The sequence below is a fragment of the Chaetodon auriga genome, chromosome 3 (assembly GCF_051107435.1).
Source record: "Chaetodon auriga isolate fChaAug3 chromosome 3, fChaAug3.hap1, whole genome shotgun sequence".
NCBI classification, from domain to species: domain Eukaryota; kingdom Metazoa; phylum Chordata; class Actinopteri; order Chaetodontiformes; family Chaetodontidae; genus Chaetodon; species Chaetodon auriga.
The window spans coordinates 27,111,598-27,130,433 of record NC_135076.1 but is presented as its reverse complement, the minus strand read 5'-3'; the positions used below and the strand labels follow the sequence as shown (position 1 = coordinate 27,130,433).

Genomic DNA, 18,836 nt, shown 5'->3' with positions numbered 1-18,836 from the left:
ACCCCCGCGCTCAGTAATGAGCTCCCTGGGCAGCAGTGACAGCCTTGGCAGAAACCATAACTACCCACTGCTGCGTTCATTGAGTGTCTGAACAGAGGAAGATGAAGCCTCTTGTCCCTCATTTAATGCATTCTGTCTTCTTCTTCTTCTTCTCTTGCAGTTGGAAAGACGTCTCTGATCACACGGTTCATGTATGACAGCTTTGACAACACGTATCAGGTAGGTGCTACGGCAGCACTCAGAGTGAATACTTTGCCTCTAATGATCAATTTTGTCTCTATTGATTCAGCTGCACTGTGCTGTGTGTCTTTCCTTCGACAGTGAAGCAGGAATCAAAGGCATCGATCAAAGACATGATAATAAATGAAACGAAGTCATCAGAAATATCTATTTTTGTCCGTGTAAAACGAGGACGATATAAGCAACACGGATGTCGAAACAGACACCTTTGAACCGAACAGCATCCAGTTCAGTGTGTGGCCTCAGGCGATCAGTGTTTCTAACCCCGCTCTCCAAAGCAGCCTAATCTCGCTCGTCATCTTAAAAACAGAATATTGCTCGTGCAGCCGCAGCTCTTTTAGAGGTCTTTGCAAGCATCTGCAGGCACGCAAAGGACCCTTAAATAAAACCCGCAGGATTATTGCTTTATAAGCAAAAAGTATCTACTTACATAGTTATAAAAAAGGAATTAAAAATAAATCTCACAAAGCCGTTTCACTCTCCATCTCATATAGTCTCATATAGAGTGTGTGTGTGTGTGTGTGTGTGTGTGTGTGTGTGTGTGTGTGTCTTTTAGCTTGCTCAGGCTCTCTATTGAGGGAACATACACTGATATGAGCCTGTGCAAAAACCATAAACAGATTAGCCCAAGAAACACTGAAATAGCATCAGGATATGAGAAAGCCGAGCACGAAGAAAACTCAAGAGGGAACTTTTGTTTTCTCTAAACTTCCGGGAAGAAATGCAGCTTGATTTGTCGCTGAATATTAATCATCATGTGCCGATAATTTTACCAGTATATCCCTCAGTGCAACTGCTTCATGGCTCGTTTTGCGTACCAGAGGGAAGAATCTCCGTCATGCAGTCAGACTGTAGGCTGCAGCTGTCGGCTTTCCACCATTACCGAGAACTCTCCAGTTTAGACTGGTCTGCATGATGATATATTTATTTCTGTTAAACTAATCGTGATGGGTCTTTTTTTACGTGTTTCATTTGAGTGTTGCATATTGTTTATGGAATTTTTGTGGATTATGTGTAAATATTCTTCACCACACAAAGAATACAGTGCGTGCAGAAGACCCGGCCGTGTGTAGTGGGGTGAAAACACATGGTGCTTGGGTTGTTTGATGGATGTAGAGCTGATTAGTCTTATCGTTTCTCAAGCGAAAAGTCACAAATTAGCTCAAATGTGATGATTTTCTGTTTGTCATTAGCTGAACCTCTGAAGGATTTAGACTTTTGGTTGGTTCAACATTGCAGGTGAGACCAGAACCCTCCTCCTTCACAGCGTCTCTGTTTTAATTTGGAGACTTCTTTCTTTCATTTAAACACATCTGTGAGTTGGAAAAGACATTTCCATCAGGTATAAAATTGGCCAGCAGGCTTCCTGTCAGGCCGGTGGAGTTAATAATGTTCTGCAGCCTCCTTGTCCTTTTAAAGCTCGAGACACCCGGCTTCCTTTCACTCATCAGCAGCGCTCTCTAAAGATTGCCTCGGTTCTTGATGTAAGCCTGCTTCCCTTTTTCCTCACCTCTTCCGTCTAGCTTGACTTTCTTGTACTCGTCAGCATAAACATCTGTAATTAAAACTGGAAATGAAGTTATTAATGAATAGGTCAGCATTTGGGAAATGTATTTGCTTCCTAATGGAGAGTTAGATAAGACAGATGCCACTCTCAAATCCAGTATAAGGCTACCACCAGCAGCCGGTTCGCTGAACTCAGTGCGAAGACTGGAGACAGAGAGAAACCGCTAACCTGCCTCTGGCTTTGGTTTTTTGTGCAAATGGAGTAAAGCTAGCCTAGCTACTAGAAGTCTGAAGTCACAAAATCCACCTGCGAGCACCTCTGAAGCTAATTTATAAGCATGTTATATCAGTTTATTTGTTGACTCCAGGAAGCGTCTGAAGGTAGGACATGTTAATTAGTCAGAGCCAGGCTAGCAGTTTCCCTCTGTTTCTAGTCTTTGTGCTAAGCTAAGCTAACCAGCTGCTGGCTCGAGCTGTATATGTAACAGATAGATTCTCATCTCATCTTACTTTCTGCTAAATAGCAAATACTCATATTTCCCAATATGTTGAACTTTTGCTTTGAAGAGCTGCACAGCATGAAGAGCACAGCGTCAACACCCAAACATCAGTTAGCTTTTATTGTGTTAACAGTGTTGTTGTTACACAGACCTGTCTTCATTGGCCTCACTGCATCCTGCTAACCCCCCTGAAAAGGAAAAAAAACATGTCTATTCTTCAGCTTTCGCACAAGGACTGTTGTGTGCTGTAATGAGATTTGGATGGCTCATTGTGTGTGGATTAAATTGTCTGTTAGCTCTGTGATGCTGCGCTTTCACAGCTGCTGGTGCATCCTCTTATATTTCTACATCCGTAAGTCATGAAAGACTACAGAGGCAGACGTTTCACACTGACTGTTAGGGCTCATGTCTTTGTGTTGTTAAGCTGCTGAATCTCCAGGATGCATAGATGTTTCTTTAAACATCTCTTTGTCACAAATTGCTGTGGAACAGGCTTATATTTGGGCAGACTTGGCTGTGGACTCGAGGTCTGGGAAGCAAACTTATTCCAACTGCTTTTTACACATCTTACCTTCTCAGAGTCTCAGTGGTGGGAAAGTAAATGAATCTATTTATTTATTCTGGTTAGAAAGGGGAGTTTTTGCTGGTTGGGTAGCTGATAGAGTTGAGCGATGTCTCTATAGTCCAGTGTTAGTCGTCCTGGACCCAAACTGAGGTGTTCCTCTCCAGGTGGCCACAGGAGAGTTGAGGGATGAGGAAGTCGAGCTTAAGTTGGTTTCACCCACTGATTTGGTCAGTTCATGAGCACGATCAACAGCTGCAGTTTGACCAAAAACCGTACTCCTCTGAATGTAAACACTGAGACATAATGCACAGATTTATATAGACTTTCCAAGGATACCAATGTGTCCATATCAGATAAATGTCAGTAAATGTTCACAACTCCTGAGAGTCTATCACATTTTGAGTTTTCTTCGGTATCACAGTAATCCAGTGACAGTTGTCTGAACGTCCATGGGCACTCTGCAAGCAGGAACTGCTAATAGCTAATTTGGCAGGCTTTCAGTGGTGCCAGTTAGCCAAAATCTAGATAAACATAAGATAAAAATACGACTTTTACCGTCCCATCCCCTCAGACCCCCATATTAAAATGCCCAAATTTACAGCAGAAATGAGCATGTTTATAGTCTGGTACATTGAATGGTGAATTTTTATATAACTCACTCATTTAAATTAAGGCTTAAAGTTATGCATAATTATGGGCATCACCTTTGATTGACAGTTAGCCACTAGGTTTGAGCACCCAGGCTTCATTCGGACCACCTCAGCTTCACCTCTTTGCTCATTTTTGGATTAGCCAGGAGTGAAGCGGAGTCAGGCACTGCCAAGATGGTGACGCCTGCAGCTGCTGTCACTGGGCTTCACAATGACTCTTCAGGATCCTGTGTGAGACTGTGTGCAGGCTACAGTCGACGTGGATGGATGGTAAATGCGACATGATCATTTCCTGCATCATGTTCAGAGAGAGCAGCTCACTAAGTACGAAGCACCATTAGCTGTAGTGAACGTGGCCGTCTGTTGCTGCGTGCAGTCTGTGCTGCACCAAAGCCACAGCTGTAACTCCCAACCTGAATGCAGCTGGATGAATTCTGACTTTGAAACCCAGCCGCCATCAAAGTCAGCAGCAAGTGCAGTCACTCTGAAGAAGAAATGCGGTTTCCTTGACAAATGGCCCGATGTACCGGCCTGGTTGTGATGAGGCCTGAAGGGACAGAGTGCTCTCCTCACTCTCGCTTTTTCAGCCATGTCCTCCCATTGTAAGTGGGCAGACAGCCGCAGGACAGATAGCATCTGCTTTTTCAATAATCTCTCTATATGCTGCTGTCTGTCAGTCTCTGCCCCACGCTGTTGTAATGGCCTGTGCATCAGATGCTAACAGCAGCCAGGTAGGAGTATGGAAATCAGTTGGTCTTTTTATTTGTGTGAATGGAAGCTATTTGAATCCACTACTTAACCCTTCGTCCACAAAACTTCCTCTTCAGTCCTTCTTGGTTTTTCTCTTCAGAGAGTGGATTAATGGTTTTCTTATGGGTGCTATAACCTCTGCTGTGCAGCCATAGATCAAAGCTCGCTCTCTCTTACAGTAAATGTGTGTGTTCTCCCGTGTGTGCGCCTGCACGCTGCACCCTCTCCCCTCGTGCCTTAATGCCTCTTCTTTCTCCTCCCTGGCTCGGTGACAGGTTAGGGCTGTAAATGATTTTGCAGTTTTTTCGAGCTCATCTCTCGAGACCTTTGAGTATTAATTAAAATGCTGCATGCATTAGCTCGGTTTGAGTGTTTATGCTGCTGCACAGAGGGGGGGCTGGAGTTGCCCAGTGAGGGTGGAAGAGATGCTTCGGATGTGAGCCTGCAGGAGACATCTGTCCTGATGAGAAGGTTTATGAAGTCACGCTTTCCAGGCCTACGTACTGAATCCCCACATGTTTTTGTTTTCATCTACGTCAGCCTCTCAGATTTGAGCAGATCCAGTTCACTCGTTTGAAGGAAGAGCAGCAGTATATTTAGAGACCGAGGGCCATGAGAAAGATGAAACCGTGTGTGGTTGGTAGCGGCTTTAGTCAGCAGGAGGATGACTAAGGCCAGATTTGCTCCCTCTAAAGCAGCAGACTCCCATCAAGCAGCCACCCAGCCGAGAGAGACAGAGGCAGGCGTCCTCACTGCCTGGCAGCACATGCTAAAGGGCTCAGAGCCCTCCAGAGGCTGAATGCTTTTGTCAGCTGTGGTGGAGCTGTCAGTCAGGCCTGGCCACCAGGCTGTGACTGCATCTGTCTGCTCCGCCAAATACGCCGCTATTTAGTGCAGCATCTGTGAATCTGATTTATTGGACGTTTCAAAAATATACCAAGTGTCACACTTACAGACAGTGAAGGTGTGAAATTTGACTCTTTCTGTAGTTTAATCACATTTTTCATGACATTAACTTTGAAAATGGTTTATTTTTCAGATCATTTTCCGCATTATCTGATATGTATTACCCCTTTTGAGTAAACAGTATAGAACTAAAACAATGAATTGATTAGTAGAGAATTGTTTGTCATTGGATTTGCTCTTTTTCTTTGTCTTACGTGATAATAAATTGTCCTTTTTAGACAAGATGAGCACTTGGAGACATCACCTTAAACTATAGGAAATTATGATTGGAATTTTTCCCTGTTTTTTGACTGTTTTCAGACTAAACATTGAATCTATAATTTGAGAAAATGAGTAATTTCAGATGAATAATCGGAATTTTCAGCCCTAAAACAGTTTCAACAGTTAGAGACAATACATCTAAACTTATTTTCAGATCCATTTATGTCGTCTGTAGAGCTGAAACAATTCTTCAATCGATAGATTAGTCAATCAAAAGAAAATTACTCTTTGATAATTGATCGATTTCGTCGATTATAAAGCGAAAATACCAAACGCTGTCTGTTTCCAGCTTCTCTGATGTGAGCGTGTGCTGCTTTTCTTACAACAGCTGAATTATTAACCAATGGAAATGTTGCTCTTATAAAACAAACAGATTGAAGACGTCACCTGCAGGAAATTGTTTTCACTTCTTTCTTTCAGACTGAAGGATGAATCAAAAATACCACCGATAGATAATCAATCATGAGGATATGAGAACGATTGTTAGCCGCAGCCCCGATCCTCCGTTATCTCCTCCATTTTTCTCTTTGCTGCTGCGACAACAACCCAGTCTGCTATCAGGATTGGAAGATTGGTTTCAGCTTAAATTAATGCTGTGGTGGGGTACAGATCTACCCATAATGCTTTGTGACACGAGTCAAACGAGTTAAATAGCTCTGCTCATTACTGTGGTTACAAATGTAGCATGCTGTAATAGTTATGTTGTGTGTATATTAGAACCACAGGCTGCTGTCTGATAAAGAAGGCGTGATCACAAAGGGATCTGTTCCCTCTCGTGCTTCAGATTAATCAGATTTGTGTGTTCACATTCTGTCAAACATGGCGCTGTGAGCGAATGCCAGTATGCTTACTGTGAATCAAGGTCTGTTGGTTTAGGAGCGGTCCCTGCCAGATGGAGGACCTTGAAAGTCCTGGTGGGAGCCGAGTGGTGGAAGAAGTATTCAGGCCCTCTACTTACATAAGAGCAGAAACACCACAATGGAAAAAGGCTTGAAAGTTCAAAATCAAGCATTTGTTTAAGTTTTGTGTGGTGATTAAAGCCAAATGCAGCGTTTCTCTGTGGCCTAAATGTCAGCGCAGACGCCTCAGATGTGAATTAATTTGGATTGTACTGCAGACCTCGTCCTCCAGGACCTCTGAGCAGGTGAACCCTGAGCCTGTGCTCAGTATAAAGACATGGGCTGAGACACACTTTGCACGTGGTCTCAGAGACTGATCGCCAACAATCATCCGGACGTGTTTGATCATCAGTCACTCTGGTAACATAACATATGCGCACCTTAATATAAAACATGATCATATTACCTCCTTTCAGAATTCAGATTCACTGTCTGAATGTATTTTTTCAATGTGCTCAGGAAAAGTGGAGCAGGGATGTTTGGTCTGGTATCGCTCAGCACACCTCCCCCGTGTGTCAGTCCAATAATGTCACCTGTGCCTCCATTTCCATCCGATTGAATGCAGTAGTATTTTACCTACCTGTGATTTCCAGCGTCATTTTAAGAAGTCGGTCAGTTTCACCGCTCACACTGTCTGATAACTATTGATCGGTGGCTTTGGATTGGGATGACTCAGATCAGGAGAAGGGTCGGTTTCTATTTTCAGATCGTCCAGTCGTGGTTAATCAATATGATCGCCAAGGGACGGCGGGAGTAGGAGTGAAGTCACAGTCTCCAGGAACAAGTCAGCATGGACGCCTTGGTCTCAAGATAACACTTTAGTTAAAGGTCGACTCTGGTGGGACTCGAACCCACAACCTTTGAATCTCTCCTCTTGGAGCTGACTAGAAGTCCAACGCGCTATCCATTGCGCCACAGAGCCTCTTGACTGGCCAAAGAACACCACCCACCTGCAACGTGCAGGCTTTTAAATTAAAAATCTATTTCATAGCAGTGTCTCCTCTGTTCAAACAGTGGGACGATATCGCAGCGGCGTGTTCAGCTGAGCATTGTTATCTTCGATATCACAATCAAATCATATCCAGAACATTAAATGCTCCCAAAGTTTTGGTGAGCAGACATATGGAGGATGGAGACGCAGGATGTCCAATCAATGGAAAAGAGACGGAAAACTGGTTTGTAATTAATGATTCACAGTTCACTCATCAGTCCTGCTGAATAACAGGACTCTGCAGATTTCCCCACAACCTCCAGTGTTGTTTCTGTCAATGTTAATGTTAATGAATCATCAAAATCATCAAGAATCAATTCCTTTAATGATGATTTCATGCATGAAAGAATATCTTAAGACCAAAATGACCAAAGGAAATATTCAAGTTAAAATTAAAAGATATTGAAAAGTCTGTTCCATCTGTTTAAAGCGTTTTTCGCCTTTTTCCCGGGCAGAATGGCCCTCAGAGCTGTAAGAGGTCTTTCTTCTAGCAGTGTGCGCTGGTTAAATATTTAAAAGGAATATTAATAATTTCTGCTGATCTAATCTGTTCATGTATAGCTGTCTGTGTGGGATTCTATATTTAAACTGGGACCAGAAAAAAGCCTGCAGTGTCTACGACATCCCCCCAGAAAGCCCTGCAACATCTCTGTACGTTTGGTTCATTCAGACCATCGTGTCACTGATCTCACTCCAGATCAGTAATGTTCTCTCAGAGGACCCGAATGGTCAAAACTTTCATTTTAAATTTTTTTATGGGCTGTGGTGCTTTTAATCTGTATCAGACAGCATTTTTTTCAGTCTATTAAGCATCCGAGTGACAGAAAGACATGAAGTTATGAAATACTTTGAGAGCGTATTCTGCCAGAATAAACAGGAGATTTATTTTGGAAGTTCATATAATCCACCTGTCTGTTTTGTGGCTGATGCAGCCAAACCTCACTGTAATCTTGTATCAAGTACTTTATAATTTTAATTCTTTGAGGCTGTTTATTTTCAGCTTAGCTCTTCTTGGTCTGACTGAGTGTAAAGCAGGAGTATAAATGACGTCCTGTCTTCATGCCAGACTCTCTGAGCTAGTCCACTGTGGTAGCTGGCATTGCCGAGGAAACGAGAGCGTGATCGAGCTGCTGATGCCCAGATCTGTCAAAGTGGGCAGTGGGCGCCCCGCTGGACTGCCGAGCATAGACAAACACAGCAGAAACAAGCGCCTGCTTAATCACAGATGGGTACGAACGTACCAGAATGTGTCTCGGTACAATGAGTGAACTGTATCGACTAGTCGGAAACTGGATCGTCTGCAGACAGCTGATTCTCCGTCAGCCTCGTCTGCAGACAGCTGATTCTCCGTCAGCCTCGTCTGCAGCTCGTGCTCCAGCTGGCAGGCTTTAGTTTGCAGGCTGGGGTCACCCAGGCTTTAAACATGCAGCTGGAGGCCGCTGCGTAATCCTGGGACGGTCTGGGAGCCCGTCTATGTTACCAGAGTCCTGTGTTCCCAGGGTCTGTTGTTCCCAGGGTCATACGTTCTCAGGTTCCTATGTTCTCAGGGTCGTATGTTGCCAGCGTCCATTGTTCCTCAGGTCAGTGCTTTGTGGACATAAGTGATGGTCTCGTGGTGTCTGCCGGGGGTTGCTGTGTCATGGGGTCATCAGGTAGTTGGGGGCCTCTGTGTCCAGGTTGGATAAAACCCGCCTCCTTCTATTTGGTGTTATCTAAATTAACCTGGCAGCCTTCATTTGTTAGAAGCACCGTCTCTGTTACATTAGTGAAACTCAGTTAAAATTCCTCTAGTTAATGCCTCTCGTGCTTCCCTTATTTGCTGTGGTCTTTGAAAACACATTGACCCTCCGATTGTGTTCCGTTCAAATTTGACCCGTTTCAAGGTAAAATGTTACCTCACCCTGGGAGCATGACACCCTCTGTCATGTTCCCATTGTGTTCCATATGGGTGAGGGGAACAAACGACCTGAGGAACATACAGGAGGAATGACCCCGTCAGTACCTCAGCAGCTTCTGTCCTTTACGCCCTCGTCCCCAACTTTCACCGAGACACCAAACATCTGGATGCACCACACGAAAGGGTCACGGACCACATCTGCCTCCACCATCATTAAACCTCTCTCATTCCAAACTCCTCTGACTCTCACACCTTTTGTTCCTAGAAGTATTTAAGGTTCACAGAGATCTGAAGTTTCATTGCCACATGTCCAAAACTGAACAGTTCTGGGATCAGTCTGACTAACAAACCCAGATTCTGCAGTTTAACGTTGATTCCTCGGCTTCGATTGGCCCGAGCCAGAACACCTGATGATATCACGGCAGGCTGAAAGCTGCAGGCTTGGCTGCGGAAAGTAAACATCCTTTAAAGAGGGAACACAGTGCCATCTGCCTCGTGGCACAACGAGGGAATGATTAGATTGCCTTTAGAAATGGATGATGTGGGATGATAAGGGCCATGATTTTAAGTTGCTCATTTGAGAATAAAAACATATAAAACGCACAACATATCGAAGAAATACAGGCGTTCTGTTTGTTGGAGTATTTGCACAATAGTAGCTGCTCCAATTTAAAAGCTAACTGCCTTTCATGATCAATCAATAGACACCAGAAACATTAGAAGAAGCTGAATCAAAAATCCACTAAAGTTGAACATCGTGAGCTTCACAAGTGCTTCGTTTATCGGCAGCGCTGCTGTTCTGGATTGAATTATGTATTAGGCCTCTGCATGGGGCGATGTGATGTGATCAGGACTGTAATGAATCTTACAGTACTCGGTCCTCCTCCTCCTCAGCTTCACAGTAAACACTCTGCTCTTTGCTTTTCGAGGTATTTACAGTGATGTCTTCTTTCCTTATGCTAGGCCACAATTGGAATTGACTTCCTGTCGAAAACCATGTACTTGGAAGATCGAACGGTAAGAACTTCACTCACAGCTGTATAATGTCATGACGGAGATGTTAAATGTTTGCGATGTGCCAGCAGTGCAGGAACTCAGATAGAAACACGTACTGTAGAGCTGCTCATCGCTACAGTAATGCATGCACTGAAACGTCGCCCAGCGGCACTGATCAGCAGCATGTCGTCTTTCGAGCTCAGGATAGTGGATGAGTCCAATCAAACCTGTCTGCATGTCTGTTTATCTGGAGGAATCTTTCCTACAGCAGTGCAACCTTGACAGCGTATGTGTTGTGTAAGCTTGTGTGTGTGTGTGTGTGTGTGTGTGTGTGTGTGTGTGTGTGTGAGTGTGTGTGTATGTGTGTGTGTGTGTGTGTGTGGAGGGAGCCTTCTGTTTCCAGGCTCTCTGACTATCTGAATAATCTCAGCCTCCTCAGCTTTCTCTCTCTGAACCCCAGGTGAGGTTGCAGCTCTGGGACACAGCGGGACAGGAGCGCTTCAGGAGCCTCATTCCCAGCTACATTCGGGACTCCACTGTGGCTGTGGTGGTCTACGATATTACAAGTCAGTGTCCCGTACCGGATATTTGAATGTCATTCTTACGCTTTTCTGCTCGCCTGCTAGCCTTTTTCTGTTATACCTGCAAGTAATCACACTTCAGTTGTCTTTTTTTTTTTTTTACCTGTCTACTGATGTTTCTTGGTATTTCCCATAAGAAACTATGATCCCCTGTGCAATGAGATGAGACCTCTTGTATTAACGTCCCATCATCTCAGATTCTCTTACCTGCTAAAGTAAACACATGCATTCTGTAAACCACGTGTTCTGTGTTTTTGGAGGAAAAATTAGCAACCCAATTATATGTTTTGGTTCCATGATGGTGCACCCTGTTTTGCACCACCCAGTCAAACCAGTCAAATCTGATATAAAGCGGTGATGTCAGTGTCTGTCAACCACATTAGCCTTTCTGCTAAAGCCCTCATCTCATCTAATATGAACGCAGTTCTTCTTCTCCACCTTTTTAAGTGGCCAAACAGATACTCACAGAAGAAGAGCACACTGCTAGCATTAGTTTGTAGGCTACATAGCTAACTAGCTGCTCAGCTGCTGCACATGTCAGTTTGGTGGCCACATGATGTGCAGGTGCAGGTTTATTGGCTGGTTCAGTTCTGGAGCTCAGACATCCAGCTGCTGGCTCGTTTCTGATATTTCCACCAAAACATTTTTTCTTTCTTTTGATGATAAAATCTATCAGTTTACATCATGTGGGATGACTGAATGTGGTTTCAGCTGGACATCAAGAACCAGTAACTGAAAGAAAGACTGTTGCGTCTTATTTTAAAGTCTTTTTTTCTTTGTTCACTAAAGAGAAGACCCCCCCACACACACACACACACACACACACAGGCAGAACAGATTATCCCGAAAGCATCACCGAGCTGTTTCATTCTGCTGTAGCACAGTCAAACATGGCCCTTGCTCATCCATACAGCTAAAACCCTGTGAAACCATATAATTTCTTTCCAGTTGGCGCTGGCAGGAATATTTAGCATTTTCCATGACAGAAAGTGACATTATTCTCTCTCAGATCTGTCAGGGGCTTCTATTTAATCTTTTAAAAGAGCAAAGACTATAACACGGCTGCCCTCAGGAAGACAATTTTACTCCTGATGTTATGGAAAAATATGAGTTGCCATCCCCAAAACCATGCAAATTCGCCGTCTAAGAATACCGTATGACCATTAGTCTGCATGGCAGCAAGCTGTGTGCTCAGTGGACGTGGCAGAGTCACTTTAATATGCTACAGAGCCGGACGTGGACAGTGTAACATGGATTTATTGTTTAACTCCAGTCCTGTGAATCATACAGTATCCTTCATCAGCTTTTGGACATGATCGACCACATGGGATTTTTCTGTATTTTCTTCATTAATAATAATCAGCTCCATGTGCTTTGAAACATTCATTCATTTTGGATCAGCAGTTTATTTCCTGCCAGCTGTTGTGAAAACACAGAGCGTGCCGCTGTGTGTAGACGCAGCTGACACGTGAATGTTGTGGAGCTGCAGAGGTGTCAGCGTGTTGAGCGCCGCACAAACAGCCTCTTTAATCTGACTCCGCTTTGTTTCTTCCCTTTTCCTTTCCCAACAGACGTTAATTCATTCCAGCAGACGTCAAAGTGGATCGAGGACGTGAGAACGGAGAGAGGAAGTGATGTCATCATTATGCTCGTCGGCAACAAAACAGACCTGGCAGATAAGAGGTACGTCGTCACGGCTGAACCTGCCTCACTTTGTCTTTTCACTCAGCAGTAAGTGTCAGTCAGCGTGCAGGGACAGTGAGTGGAGGACAATACCTGGAGAACAAAACGTGACGGAGTCAGTCATTTCATTAGACGTCAGAGTGTCTCACTGAATAAATCTGAATATTAATGAGACAGAACTGATGATTTGGGTCCAGCATAACTCCGTAATACTTTCCCATGTGAGTTTAATATTAACACCACCTCAGTGTTGTATGAAGACAGGTGTGAGAAATGAATGTTAGCCACTTCGTATATCAAATATCCAAATGAATAGACTCATTAGCATAACTGGTTGTGTGATGTTATGGTAATTATGGTGGAACATGAAGCAACTCACCTGCTGTTATTGCTTTTAAATGAGAAAATTATTGCTTGCTTGGGTGAATACATCCGTGATTGAGCCCCCGGTGACACTCCTGGTGTACACAAGGGATTTCTTTTCATGTGTACATATCTGTACATATGGAATTGATCGGTCTCTGTGGTGAGGTGAAAAGAATGTGTAATAAAGCTGAGAAGGAAAAAGAAATTGATTTGGAAAGGAAATGCTTGGAGAAGCAGAGTAAAAATGAAATGAGGCAGAAATGTATAGAAATGTATGAGTGGAAGAATAGAGCAAAGTAAAGGGAGAAGTGAACCATAAAACGCTTTGTGTCATCGTGCCAGGATGTATTAATGGTGCGTACTGTACGGTATGTGCACCGTCTTGGCTTGATGTAGATTACAGATTAAAGAAATCAGTAACACGTGAAACTGAGATGGAACATGACCGTCTGGCACATCTCCAGTCCTAATGTCGCCTCATTTTTTCATGTAAAAGTCAAATTTCTGACATCCTTTACCAAGATGAACCACTTCACCTTTATGTGTTATTCTCTAACATCTGTGGACTCAACCGTCAACCTGTCAAGTTTCTGCTTTTTCTATTGGACCTTCATATTATTGGACATATTGGACATTCTCCTACCAGGAAGTGTTTTGAGATGCATCATCGTTTTTCTTACCTGTCCACGCAACGTCACATTAAAAAAAACATGCACAGTTAGTTTATTTAATTCAAGCGTCGTGTGCAAACGCTGTCTGTTTCCGTCCCTCTGTGTGGTTTACTCTACAGAACATTAATTAGCGAATGTTAGCATGCTGACACGCTAACCTGAGATGTGAACGTGGTAAACATTATACCTGCTAAACATCAGCCGGTTAGCATGCTGATGTTAGCATCTATGTCAACACACTGCTGGGTCTTGTTACAGTCTCAGAGCTGCTAGCTCGGCTGAAGACCACAGTGAAGACATTTACATATAGCGAGTTATTTGCATGCATGTTTTAGTGCACATGCTTTAGTTCTCATGGGTTTAGTACTCATTAGTCTTCATTAGTTGCATATTTCTGAGCTGCCGTTTGGCTGACAAACAGTTCATGTGCTCCATGAATCGTCCATCGTCGTCTATCGTCCATCTGTGTTATTGCTGTGCTGCTGTCTTAAGTATTGTCAGTCCTCTGGGACATCCTGTCCTGACATCTGTTGAGGTTTCTGGTTTATTTCTTTGCTGCAGTCCCCAGACAGTACTTTGCTGAAACAGACTGACCATCTACTTCCTGGCCTGGTCGACTGATCTTAGTGTCATTTTAAGAAAACAGTGGACTGACATAAGCACTGATGGTGGATACTTCCTGATCTCTTTCTTCTTTATCCACCTGTCAAGTCTGCAGCCACACTGAATGTCAGGTTTGAAAGAGGGGTCACTCCTAATACTTCCTCCTGTGGTGAGCAACCATGCATTAAGCATGCACACACATGCACTGGCTTAATTGTTATTGTCAGCATTATTTGCCAGTGCACTGACATTAAGATTCACAGCATTAGCATGTCGCGGACACACTTCGAGCTGCAGGAAAAACATTCCCATTGGCATTCTTGCGTCTCAGATTGAGGGGGAAGCAGGAAAACTGCTGGTGGTTGCACTTTCCAGGCTGTATCTCACTGGATGTGCCAATAAAATGCTGCTGTGACAACAGACTGAAGGCAAAAGCTTTGGTTTTTGAGACTGAGACTGCAGAGGAACACGAAGACTGGACAAGTATAAAGTGTCCCAGCTGTTTTCCTGATGTGGCACAGAGCATATTTAAGATGATATCAGTACTGTACTGGAAGCAAACTGGTCGTAGCATGAAATTCAATCTAAATACACACTTCTTGCCAGCTGAGCGGCTACATTAATCAACAGGATTAGGTATGGTACTGAGTGAAATTATATTATTATTTATTTATTTAGCTTATTATTTTGAAAATGTTAGCCTCCAGAAAAACAGTGAGCTGAAAACGACTCGACCTTTCCTCTTTAATTTATAGGTCATTTGTCTTAACTGCAATTTAGTCTTAATGGACTCTGGAAGTTAAAGCTCCACTAAACGTTCTGTGTTGAAGTGAAAGCTATTGGCTGCGTGGACATCTCTGCGGCGTCCTCTCCTCATTTGCCTCTCGGAGGTGAATCGGCCTGATTGCTGTGAGTGTGTGAGTCTGATGGCTTTTTGCTCAAATCAGTGCAGAACAATCAAATTGGCTTAAATTTCTTTACATTCAGCACAAACGTCCACTTGGACTCAAGCATGAACTGATTATAATTAGGAGGTCAAAGGTCAGTGTGATGACATTTTATATCCAAAAGGTCAAAGGTCAGCGTCACTGTGATGTCAGAATTTTGTGCAAAAACACATCTGGCCGTTATTCAACAGTAAAACTCAGGACCTGGAGGCAGATCGTGACCATGTTTCACATTTGGTCAGATGCTGAGTTGGTGACTCTAATCTTGTTTGTCCTCCTTCAAACTGAGCTGATTCTTCAGATCTTCTGTTGAACACCTGTGTGAAGCGTCCACCTTTTACAGTAGCATCCATATTTGAAGCCTTGTAGTCCAGCAGAAGCTGATTGGTTGTGCTGATATTGATCTTCAGGTGATGGTGGTTGCACCATGTGATGAAGCTCTGTCAGTCCTCTGAGTGAAGACAGCGTGTTTGTCATGTCAATATAGTGAGAACTTCCATTTCACCAAAAATAGCTTTTATTAAATTCCTTTTCTGAAGTCGTCACTGCAGCTCGACTGGTTTTTGGAGGCAAACAACCAGGAGGCAGAAAGTCTGGTTCCTCTTTCTTAGACTACAGTGTCCTGCAGTTTTTCACTGCTCCACTTTCCAGCCTTGACGGATCCTTCTGAATCTTCTAAATGATTTCTACCTTTTTATTTATTTTTTTTTTACCTTTTTGTTTCATTTATTGCAGAGGAAATTGAGGTTATTCATAGTGACACTCCTCGTGCAAATGTGGGTGCACATGCCAGTGACTGTTTGACATGCAGGAGATGATAAATGTTGCTGTCACTGAGGGCAAAGTCACGTGTTTGATGCTGCACGAGAGGGGCTTTAAGCAGCCGCTGTCACATCCATCTGATGGTGATTTTATTTGAATTCAATATGTGAAATTGTAGAAATGTACATCAAATGAAGAAGAACCAGCAGTGCGTGTGCGTCCTGTGTCGGCGTCTGATGAAATGAGTTGGCTCGGGATCTGACAGCGCTGTGAACAACGTGGCTGATGTTGAAAAACAAGCTGAAAGTCGTCAAATATCTGGCGGCGATGTCCTGTGACATGTTAAATCTGTTCCCCCGCTGGCTGCGTGTGTGCGGCTGGACCTTTAAAAACCATCTTAAACTAAGTCAAACTGCATTGTCTATCAGCTCTAACCCACCTTTGACGTTACCTGAGAAGAAGCAGAGAATCATGGGTGTTGCCTCACTGTGATGTGATACTTTGATTATCCGTCGTTTAAGAGGAAAGTCTCTGTGAGCTGACTCTCTGCTTGTTTGTTCATTCATGCGTGGTGGAGCTTTTCACAATGCTCAGTGCCAAGGAGAGTTAAAGTATGCTCAGTTTAGGTGCTGCAGAGTCTCTGGAGCTCTGCGTGAGAGAAATCTGGTGTGCATCGTGCACCAGGCAGCATCAGCCAAGTGGAGCCTTATGTGCCTGACAGGAAGTAGCTCAGGGACGTATAAAACCGAACTGGTTAAGTCAGTGTATGAATTGAGGATCTTGCTCAGCTCTTTTCTTCTATGCTGCTGCAGTACTTCGGAGTAAGTTAATGTTCTTTCACTTAATACAATCAGCCTCAGTGATCTGGAGCCTTCACGAGAGCTTCAGGCGATTTACTGACCTGCTGTTGTGTTTATGGCCACCTGGCTGAGTCCAGTACTCACTCCTCTGTTAGCTCTGTTTCCTGAGGGAAATATCTGGCAGTTAAAAGCTCCGGTTAGTTCTTTACTAGCTAGTTGCTAACTGTATCTGGCTGCTGTTTGGTGCTGAACAGTAAAGCTTATTTAGTATGGCACCTTTCACAGAGCAAGGTCACAAAGTGCTTCACAAGAGGGAAATTATTAAAAATAAAACCATAAAAACAATTTACAAACTTTAGACAGCAGCTGCTGCAAACGTGAGGGACGTCCGGTCGGTCATAAGTGACCTACAGGTGATGCGAGGATGCAGCAGGTCAGAGGTGTGCACAGGTGTCTGACCATGCAGGGCTCCATGCGTGAAAACAAGAAGCTTAAAGTGAACCCTGTGCTTCAGGGGCAGCCGGTGAGCAGCGTTTAAAGTGCACAGTGAGTTTAACAGAGCGTTTCACTGCAAACAGCTGACGGATCCAAAACACTCAATGTGAAGTTGAGAATTAAGAGTGGTTAGGGTTAGGGTTAGCCTAAAAAGAAGAAGAAACAGGAAGCAAAGATCCCTCATTTGCCTTGTTTATCCTACATACTTGCTTATGCTGTATTTGCAGACACTGTTGAGGAGCTGTGACCACCTGAAGTGAGAGCTGATGTCATGTTTCAGGACAGAACCGCTCTGAAGCTCCAAATTCCCGCTAGCGTGCATGAAAGTTGCTACGACGCCACATATTGCACATCCATTATGCAATTTTCTCGCCAACTTCCTGTCTGACGACGAACAAGCCTCGGTGTTGTTTAAGTCGGAACTCAGACGCATGCATCCAGAAATAGCCACAGCAGCACTGGTGCAGCTCTGTCAGGTGGTGTTATTATGTAAATACATCTTCAGCGCAGCGTTTCCTCCTCGCAGAAGCTTCATTCTCACAAAGACCGAATTTCTCTTTCTTCTGGTCTGCGATGCAAAGGAGGAGTTATTTAAGACGAGGAGGATGAGTTCAGTGTGATTCTGCCCTGTTTGCTGCTTCGCACAACAGGGTCACTTGTTGATGCGGGTGTGTTGAGACAGGCCTCACAGCAAAGAGTAAAGAAGTGGTATTTTTGTGTTAATACACAGCTGAGGCTCCCTTTGTGTGGGGCCGACAGTCAGAGGTTACGCGGCAGGTTGATTTAAGCCAGTCGTCTTAACGAACCTGCTGGCTGTGGACTCGGCAGGACGGCACCGATCCCTCTGTTTGTGTTAATTTGCACCTGACACAGTCTCCGTTTCACAGCCAGAGCCAAACAATCACTGCCAGAGTCATTAAAATGTAATGCAAATTGGCTGTTATTAATTTCTTGCAGGACAATGTAATTAATCATTCTCAGTCATTAGCTAATTAAGTCTGGTGTGTCCTCACGGCCTAGAATAACAGGAGCTTCAGCAGTAAATAGAGACCTTTGCTGTGAGTCTTCGTGTAGTCAAACACCGTGTAATGAAACAATTTGAGGAACGTTAATATGAGAAATCCAGCCGCTCTCTTTTTTTCCCACTCTCTTTAAACAGTTCATCATTTTCTCTAATGCGTTAATCTCCTCTGTTTGGTTTTTGGTTTTTCTCACAGGCAAATCACAATTGAGGAAGGTGAACAGAGGGCTAAAGAGCTGAGCGTCATGTTCATAGAGACCAGCGCCAAGACGGGTTATAACGTCAAACAGGTGAGTTCAGACCACGTTCGCTGCTTTAATCATGAGCTCCAGGCCTCCTGCAGCTGATCTGACTGGTGAACTGTCCGTCTTTATTAGATAACATTTCAAAGCAACCAGTGGTAAGTTACAGCTAGCTGGCTAGCCTTAGCTTGCTTGCTCGCTAACGTTGTCTCCAGAAAAATACTCTCTGAGTGGATATGTTAGTGGGCTAGCTTGACAAATTACTTCACCAGCTAGCAGCACAGTACAAAGCAGCAGTGATTAACTAACCACTGAGTTCTACTTGCCAAGACCGACGTAAGCAGGGACGACCAGCGAGCTAAGATAAATGCATAAAGTGCAATTTAATCACATCTCTTCCTGTATGTATCTGCATAAATGAAGATGATGTCATCCCACGGCTTT

General features: G+C 43.8%; 1 protein-coding gene and 1 non-coding gene across 3 annotated transcripts in view; one reads left to right on the top strand and one right to left on the bottom strand.

Moving 5' to 3' along the window:
* rab6ba (RAB6B, member RAS oncogene family a) overlaps positions 1 to 18,836 on the top strand; it is a 47,825-nt gene that overhangs the window by 19,445 nt on the left and 9,544 nt on the right. The window contains exons 2-6 of one of the 2 annotated variants that reach the window (XM_076726635.1): positions 161 to 219; positions 10,189 to 10,242; positions 10,682 to 10,787; positions 12,374 to 12,485; positions 18,347 to 18,440. In XM_076726635.1, the coding sequence (XP_076582750.1) occupies positions 161 to 219; positions 10,189 to 10,242; positions 10,682 to 10,787; positions 12,374 to 12,485; positions 18,347 to 18,440 (425 nt within the window). Of the gene's footprint in view, positions 1 to 160; positions 220 to 10,188; positions 10,243 to 10,660; positions 10,788 to 12,373; positions 12,486 to 18,346; positions 18,441 to 18,836 lie in introns of both variants that reach the window. The other variant, XM_076726636.1, reaches the window with a different exon arrangement.
* Positions 7,168 to 7,259, bottom strand: trnar-ucu (transfer RNA arginine (anticodon UCU)). Its single transcript is given in 2 exon segments — positions 7,168 to 7,203; positions 7,223 to 7,259. It is a non-coding gene; the product is annotated as a tRNA-Arg (tRNA).